This window comes from Streptopelia decaocto (genome assembly GCF_964273445.1).
Source record: "Streptopelia decaocto genome assembly, chromosome: 9".
Lineage (NCBI taxonomy): Eukaryota > Metazoa > Chordata > Aves > Columbiformes > Columbidae > Streptopelia > Streptopelia decaocto.
The window spans coordinates 21,558,275-21,566,529 of NC_138664.1; the positions used below are offsets into that span (position 1 = coordinate 21,558,275).

Sequence of the window (8,255 nt, forward strand, 5' to 3'; positions counted from 1 at the left end):
TCATCTGAAGCACTCTCCATGAGGTTGTGGTAACTCCATGTAAGACACAAATGAAAAATTAGGTGATGTGAATTCAAGACCGAGGTATTTAACACTTAATCAACTCTGTAAAGCCTGGGTTTGCATCCTGAAAAATCTAGGAAGACAAGTCAAGCAAGTGGAAGAAGTTGTACCAGTGCAGCTGGGAAACACCACAGAGGAGCCATTAATATTCCCCTGTTGCAAAGAGGGTTGAGTTGAGCCCCGACTCCCTGACCATGCACTGTATGCAGCAGGATCTCATCTTGCTGCTGCTCTGTCATGAGTGATGTGGCCTTCTAATTTCTGTGAATTCTCTCATTGTCTCATCCATGTGAATGGAAATGTCTTTATCTGTGTGTGGTAACCTGGCTTTGGGCGGCTGCCAGGCTCCCACGCAGCCGCTCGCTCACTCCTCCTCCTCAACAGGACAGGACAGGATGGGGGAGAAAACAAGATGAAAAGCTTCCAACTCAGGGAGATCACTTACAAATTGCCATCATGGGCAATTCAGACTGACCCTAATAAATGCTCAAGATACATTACTTTAACATAATCCTAAAATGAATTTTGCCCTGCTCTGTTTGCTTTTCCTTAAGTACAACTGCCTGTTACAGTTTTTGCTCGTTTGTCAAAAAAAATAAAAACAAAAAACCAAAACCAAAAAGAAACAAATAAACCAAACAAATAAACCCTCCAGTTTCCTTTCATATTGAGATGATTTTGGTTTCTTTTGCAACAGATGTGAATGCTTGCTCCATCCTCCTCCTCTGAGCCTCAGGCACTCCTGGGCTCCGCCTGCCTCTTCAGAGCATTCCTGCAGTGTGTGCTGTGTGTGCGTGTTTTGCATGGCTGAAGGGATTTTTCATCAGCCACACAGGTATGTTCTCTGAAGCATCAATCTGCCAGTTTGCATAGTGAAAGTGCATGAGATAATTAAGAATTCTTATTTTTCAAATGTTCATGCTCTGTCTGAGCATGCAATAGACTCGGTTATGAAAGCCAAAGCTGAAATGGAATTGAATCTGGCCAGGGATGTCAAAGACAGCAAGAAAAGCTTCTGTAAGTACATAGGTGACAAAAGGCAGACAAAGGAAAATGTGGGCCCATTGCTGAATGAGTTGGGGGACCTGGTGACACAGGACACGGAAAAGGTGGATGTACCGTATGCCTGCTTGTCCTTGGTGTTTACTAGCAAGACCAGGCTTCAGGAATCCAAGACCCTAGAGATCAGGGGGAGACTCTGGAACATGGATGGCATATCCTTGGTGAAAGAAGATCACGGCAGGGAATAGCGGACATAAATAAGTCCACGAACCCTGATGAGATGCTCCCATGAGTGCTGAGGGAGCTGGCTGATGTCATCATGAGGCCACTCTGCAGAATCTTTGTATGCTCACTGTGACTGGGGAGATGTCTGAGGACCAAAGGAATGGAAATGTCACTCCTGTCTTTGAAAAGGACAAGAAGGAGGACATGGAGAATTACAGGCTGCTCAGCTTCACCTTGGTCCCTGGGAAGGTGATGGAGCAACTCATGAGGTGAACCTTTTCCAAGCTGTTGTGGCTTAACCCCAGCGAGCAATCAAAACCATGACAGCTCCTTGCTCAGTCCACCTGTCCTCCCTCTCCAAACAGGGGAGAGATGCAAAAGGGAAAGGGGAAACTCATGGATTGGCATAAAAACAGCTTAATAAAATAACAAAATAAACTAATATACTCTTACTGCTACTAATTATAATGTGTCTAAAATAAAAAGAAAATGGAAATCCTCTGTGAGTTGTTCTTCAACTGATTCATCAGTGAATAGAAAGGAAGGACCCTCTAGCCAGAGGAAGACTCCATGCTGACGCCCTTTTTGTTGCTGTTGGAAGGGAAGGCAGCCTGTACATGACAAAGTGTTGTTTCTGCACAGCTTCAAAGCACAACCATGTGTGTTACTTACACCTGCTGGCCTAACATAGTAATTCCTGAAAGTCATGTGACTCTGACATAACTTGTAAAGAACCAACATCACCTTCAATGCCCTAAGAAAATTATAAATTACAAGCACCTCCAGACACCAATCATCATGTACAAAGTATTTTCTGAGACAACTGGGATGGCACTGGGAAGTGCCCCTGTTTTTCTGTCTTTTATAGAGGCAGTCTAGGACTGGTGTTCAACTATAGGTGTAGCCATATGGTTTAGACCATATGGAGTGTCCCAGCTGGGCTCTAAATAACATCACAAAGGTATAAGAGATCATCTTAAGTTCTGTGTCAGATCCATCATCCTAGGATACCTTATCTTGTCAAGAATTGCACTACAGATCAAAGTTTACACAACAGTATCCAGTCCCTGTGCTGAAGACAGATAAGTTTGGAGGTCTCAGTGTGGGGCTGAGTACAGACTGTGGAGCTTTCACTAAGCAGAAAGATACACTGGAAATCCTCTTTTTTCTCTTTAGTATTTATACATAGTAACAAGTCATAAATTGGGACTGATCTGTTGGCCGAAAAGGTATCTACATCTATCAGGCTTCACCTATAAGAGACATTTGGCATCCATGTTCCTGACTTTTTCACTATGGTTTAGTTTAGCATGGTATGAAGAATTTAATTCAGCTCTTCTATCCATTTATCGTAATCCTGTCATTTAGATTTCCCATCATTTTTACACTTCTTCTTTTTTTCTTTTGCAAAGTCGTAGGCAATGCGTGTGTTCTACCTTGTGTATACTCTTGGTTTGGGGATCCATTATATATCGGCACGATGGTTTGGGGATCCATTACATATTCTAACTAGAATATCCCTCTTCTGAAATACTGGTGTAATACAGAGAGTTCTTTCCCCTCACCCCTGAATTCATAGCACTACTTTTTGGTAAACAGTTAGAGAGTAGGGTTACAACCTGTATATCCTGTTTCCCACTGCTAGTGGGATTCTAAGTGGAAAAGGACCATACAGACCTGGCCCACTGTTCACAAATGGCCTGTGGAGTTATCGCATGCATGTAACCCACCAACCTTCATCCTGTCCACCCCGATTTTCTCTTACTTGATAGGAACAGGATTACCCCAGTTCTTCCAGTTGCCAATGTAATGACATAGACAGGGGGATCGAGTGCACCCTCAGCAAATTTGCAGATGACACCAAGCTGAGAGGTGCACATGACATGCCTGAGGGATGGAATTCCATCCAGAGGGACCTGGACAAGCTCAAGAAGTGGGCCCATGTGAACCTCATGAGGTTTGACAAGGCCAAGTGCAAGGTCCTGCATCTGGGTTGCAGAAACCCACAGTATCATTACAGGCTGGGGATGAAGACATTGAGAGCAGCCCTGAGGAAAAGGCCTTGGGGGTACTGGGGTATGAAAGGTGACACACAAGCCACCAATGTGCACTTGCAGCCCGGACCAATTATATCTTGCGTTGCATCAAAAGCAGCATGGCCAGCAGGTCAATGGAGGTGATTCTGCACTCTGGTGAGAACTCCCTGCAGTGCTGCATCCAGCTCTGGAGCTCTCAGCACAGAAAAGATGTGGACCTGTTGGAGAGGGGCCAGAGGAGCCACAGAAATGATGAGAGGGATGGAGCATCTCTCCTGTGAGGAAAGGCTTGGAGAGTTTAGGGTGTTCAGCCTGGAGACAGTTCCAGTGAGACCTTATTGTGGCCTTTCAGCACCTAAAGGGGCCAATAAGAAAGATGGGGATAGACTTTTTAGCAGAACCCTTTGAGATTCAACAAGGGGTGACAGTTTTAAACTAGAGGAGAAGAGATTCAGGCTGGACATGAGGAAGACATTTTTTACTGTGAGGGTGGTGAGAGCCTGGTTGGCCAGAGAGGTGGTGGATGCCCTGTACCTGGAGACATCCCAGGCCAGGCTGGACGGGGCTCTGAGCAACCTGAGCTGGTGAAGATGTGCCTGCTCATGGCAGGGGTGGCACGGGGGGAGCTGGTAAGGTCCCTTCAACCCAAACTGCTCTGTGATTCTATGATTCCATGCTGGGAGACATGAAGACATCCATCTAGGCTTGAAGGAGGCACTTGTGCCTTTACCTCTTGCTTCCTAGAACCCTCAGCATTGTCAGTGTATTTGCGTACTACAGTGTCTCTTTGAAGCTCTGTGTGCTGGTTTGACTGAAAATGAGCTATTTTTCTCCATGCAGTTAGAAACCTTTCTTTTTCATAGCTAGCACAGTCGTTGTTTGAATTTAGTTTGAGAACAAGAGAAATCGCTCCAGGACAGAGTTACAGTTTTTAATTGCTCTGGTCTGTGAGTCAAGGACGTTCTGAGCTCTGCCCACAGGTGTGAGGTGACTAGTAAGGGGGCATATGCCATTCTGCCATTTTGCATAGGCTTCTGGCTCTTTCTGCTTTTTTTCTCTTTTCTCTCTCCGGGATTGCCTCTTCTGGACTGGGGTGCTGCTTCCTGGGACTGGCTTCTCAGTGCAGATGGAGTTTGTGAGTAATTACACTGAGTATCTTTTATTTTATATTCTGTTTCTATTCTAAATACATATATTTACTAGTAGTGTATTAATGTTTTGTTATTTTATTAAGCTGTGTTTATCTCAGTCCAAGTTTCTCCTTTCCCTTTGAATTCTCTCCTGGGTTTCTGCAGGGATTCATCTTTTTTTGGAAGGAGGACTGGGGGTTGGATGGTTTGGTTGGTTTTAGGAACATTTTTGTTATTAGCTAGTCTCTGTGGGCAGCTTCATTTTTTCTTTTCTGTTTTCTAGGTGCTCATCTACTCATTATGTTCATGCAACAATTTGTTGCTCTGCAACTCACCATTGATTCACAAATCTCCTCTCAGGAGACTGATGAAAGCAATAGGAAATTTTATTCCCACAAGGTGTTGTTGATATTTTGCATGTTATGGACATGAAAAAAAGACTTTTTCCTCCTCTAACTAGGTCATCAGAGATTTCTGGTAGCATTTGCAAAGCTTCCTCCATGCATCCTACCTGAATAACTACAAGCCCCTGAGAACTCATAGTAGTCATTGTCATCACAGCTGCAGTATTAATCTCTCAGATACAAGAATGCCAAGGAGATACCACAGAAATAAAGACAACAGAAATTCTCTTAACTCCATAAAATACAATGTTTTGTCCTCAGCTTTGCTTTCTGACTCTCAATCAAAGGGCCCTACTGCAATGAGAAAAGTGCTGATTGATAGTGAAGTGAGGATTGTGAAGAATTAATTATTTTATATTATGCAATTTATATAGCTGGAAAAAAAAGGAAAACTTCAGCATGAAAAAAATCTTGTATTTGCATTTGTATTTAAGGAACAGTCTTAAAAACAATGACTGGGAGAACTATTTTCTTTGGAACTGATGCACTCATCAGTTAATCAGAGAAAATATTAATCAGCATCTGGGAAACAGAAGGGAAGTGTTAGAGAGAGAAGAAAAAAAGATGTTTAGAAGGAACAGAGGAAAGGGATTAGATCACCTGTGGCTGACTGAGAAAAACAGGCAGAACCAGAGGAGGTAGTGGAACACACCTGAATGAAATGCTGTCTTTCTGCAGATTCATTTCAATGAGGAGGGCTTTGGAGCCTAAAGGTGGCAAATCACATGGAAGAAACTGAAGCATTGGTATTGCACAGAGAATGGCATCTCTAACTCTTGCAGTGCAGGTGACAGACTAAAATGTTGATAAGGCTGTAATATTATCAAATCTAATGTTTCCAATAGAGCTTGTTCAAGGATCAGACTAAAAGTATTTTCAGAGGAATATGGTCAGTGCATGCATATGTGTATAAACTACCTTTAGGTTATGTGCTTGTGTTCTTATATTGTGAAATCAGTTTAGATGTTCTCTGTTTAGTTCCTGTTTTCATGCTGAAAAACAAAGCTAAGGAAGTATGAGAAAAAAAGTGATTGGGCTGGAGACCTCTCATAATGGCTTTCAAAAGTCACCTATTTTCAATAGAGGTATATAGTACGACAGAATGGATAAGACTGTGAAAAATATCTATATATGTGTTCTAACCTCTTTTCAAGACGTATTTTTCAAGCAATTATGTTTTTCATTAGCTGGATTCATCAATCTTAATCATCACTGCCTTGAACATACAGAAAAAACTACTCATTTTGTAAGATTTGCAGTGTCTGTTGTAAGCTAGAAATAGCTGTGCCTGCCTGGTCTAGTAAAATAACGTCACGACTTTGTTCTTTGTTCTATAGGAAAAAAATAGTGAAAGCAAGTGTGTACTCATTTGCATTTCAGAAGACTAATGATGGTGACAGAACTGACCGTGTTGTCTCATTGGGCAGTATGACCGACTTTCAGTGGGATGAGCCCATTTGTCTGGAACTTGCACCAGGTAACTCATCTCCTGCAAGTTCAGTCTTGCTCCATCACAGTATTGTGGGAGATGAGATCTTGGCTTTTTTCCCATTCATCTGCTGCTGAGCAACCAAGAGACATTCTTTAGGCAAAGTATACAGTCCAATAGCAAAAACGGTTTGTGATAACAAGCTCTTTCTTTATTCTCATCAGCATCCATAAGAAATGCTGATGACTGTATGGTACCTTGGGACACCTTCTCCTGGCTGTTGATACAAAATTGGAACGTGTGCAATTTTTCAGGTCTCAGAACTGTCTAGAAGAGATGGTAACCATTAGAAATGTGAAAGTTGAAATTGGCTTAATGAAATGTAGGAACAATAGTGGAAAGAAAGCATCAGGAGTGATTTACATGACGAGTTAGAAACTTCATTGACGAGTTCACAGGTTTTAGCAGGAAGTTACAGATGAGCGCAACTGAAATATGAATATGGCTGAAGGTGAGGAAGCAGTCCTGTTTTACATCTTACATATTCTACTGTTAGGCATAGGTGGAATGCTTTATTTTAATATTCTCTTCTCTGTAATATTTTACTCTTTTATTGGTTCTAGACAGAAAGAAAAACTACATGAAATTTATTTTGTACATGTTAATTTCTGAAGTTTGTACACACCTTTTGTGTTTGGTTACATGTGTTTTGTTTTGCTCTTTTCTGCATACATCTGCACGAAAAATTGCAAAGAAATCATTTTTTTAATGCTATCACTGCTCTCAACTGTGGAACCTTGACATTTTCCTTTTGTTTCTTATTGTTCTAGCAATGCTGAGCCAGACAGCTCAGCGAGTTCATTCTCTTGGGTCTCACTGATATCCAGGGGCTGCAGCATTTTTAATTTGTTTTCTTCCTGTTGCTCTACTTGACCAGTCTTCTGGGAAATGGTGCCATTGTGACCATGGTGATAGCTGAGCCCCATCTTCACACACCAATGTACTTCTTCCTGGGGATCTTGTCCTGCCTTGACATCATCTACTCCACAGTAACTGTTCCCAAGATGTTGACTGGCCTTCTCTTTGGACATCAGCCCATCTCTTTTGGTGGGTGCTTGGCCCAGCTCCACTTCTGCCACTTCCTGGGCAGTACTGAGGTTGTGCTACTGGCCACCATGGCCTACGACCGTTACGTGGCCATCTTTGTGCTACACCCTTGTCATGAGCCCCCAGACTTGTCTGCTACTGGCCATGGCCAGCTGGTCCATTGGTGTTTTGCATGCCATGATACACTCAGTCATGACCTCTCAGCTGACTTTCTGTGGCCACAACCACATTCATCACTTCTTCTGTGACATCAAGCCACTGTTGAATTTGGCTTGCAGTAACACCAGCCTCAACATGACCCTCCTCAATGTCATTACCACATCTGTTGCACTAGGCCCCTTTGCCCTCATAGTCCTCTCCTACCTCTACATCATCTGCTTCATCTTCCATAAAGTCCGGTCCCAGGAAGGAAGATGGAAGCCCTTCTCCACCTGTGCCTCCCACCTCACTGTTGTGGCACTGTTGTACATACCAGTGCTCTTCAATTATACACCACCCTCCTCAGGAAGCTCCCTTCAAAGGGATGTGCAAGTGTCTCTCCTGTACAGTGCTGTCACCCCAGCTCTGAACCCCTTGATCTACACTTATAGGAACCACGAGATGAGATCTGCCCTGAAAAGAATGCTAGGGAAAAAACTCTTTATTGGAGGAATGTGACTAAAACAAGGACAAGGCTGAGAATGTAGTTTAGTCCACCTCTCCTGTTTCTAAGGAGAAAGCTCAGAAGGACACTGTATTGCAAGAGACTTCAAAAGGACTGATTCTCTCATACATAATTTAACACAATTACAAGTCGATTGTGTAGGTCTAAATCAGGGGAGATATTCAAGGGCTTGGTGCTTCTTCCATCATATTTAGT

General features: G+C 42.8%; 1 protein-coding gene across 1 annotated transcript in view; it reads left to right on the top strand.

Annotated features, from left to right (window-relative positions):
* LOC309443851 (olfactory receptor 12D1-like) overlaps nucleotides 1-8,053 on the top strand; it is a gene marked incomplete at both ends in the record, with an annotated part of 33,634 nt that extends 25,581 nt beyond the window's left edge. The window contains one exon of the mRNA XM_082061123.1: nucleotides 7,565-8,053. Coding sequence (XP_081917249.1) covers nucleotides 7,565-8,053 — 489 coding nt within the window. The remainder of the gene's footprint in view (nucleotides 1-7,564) is intronic.
* Nucleotides 8,054-8,255: the final 202 nt, after the last annotated feature.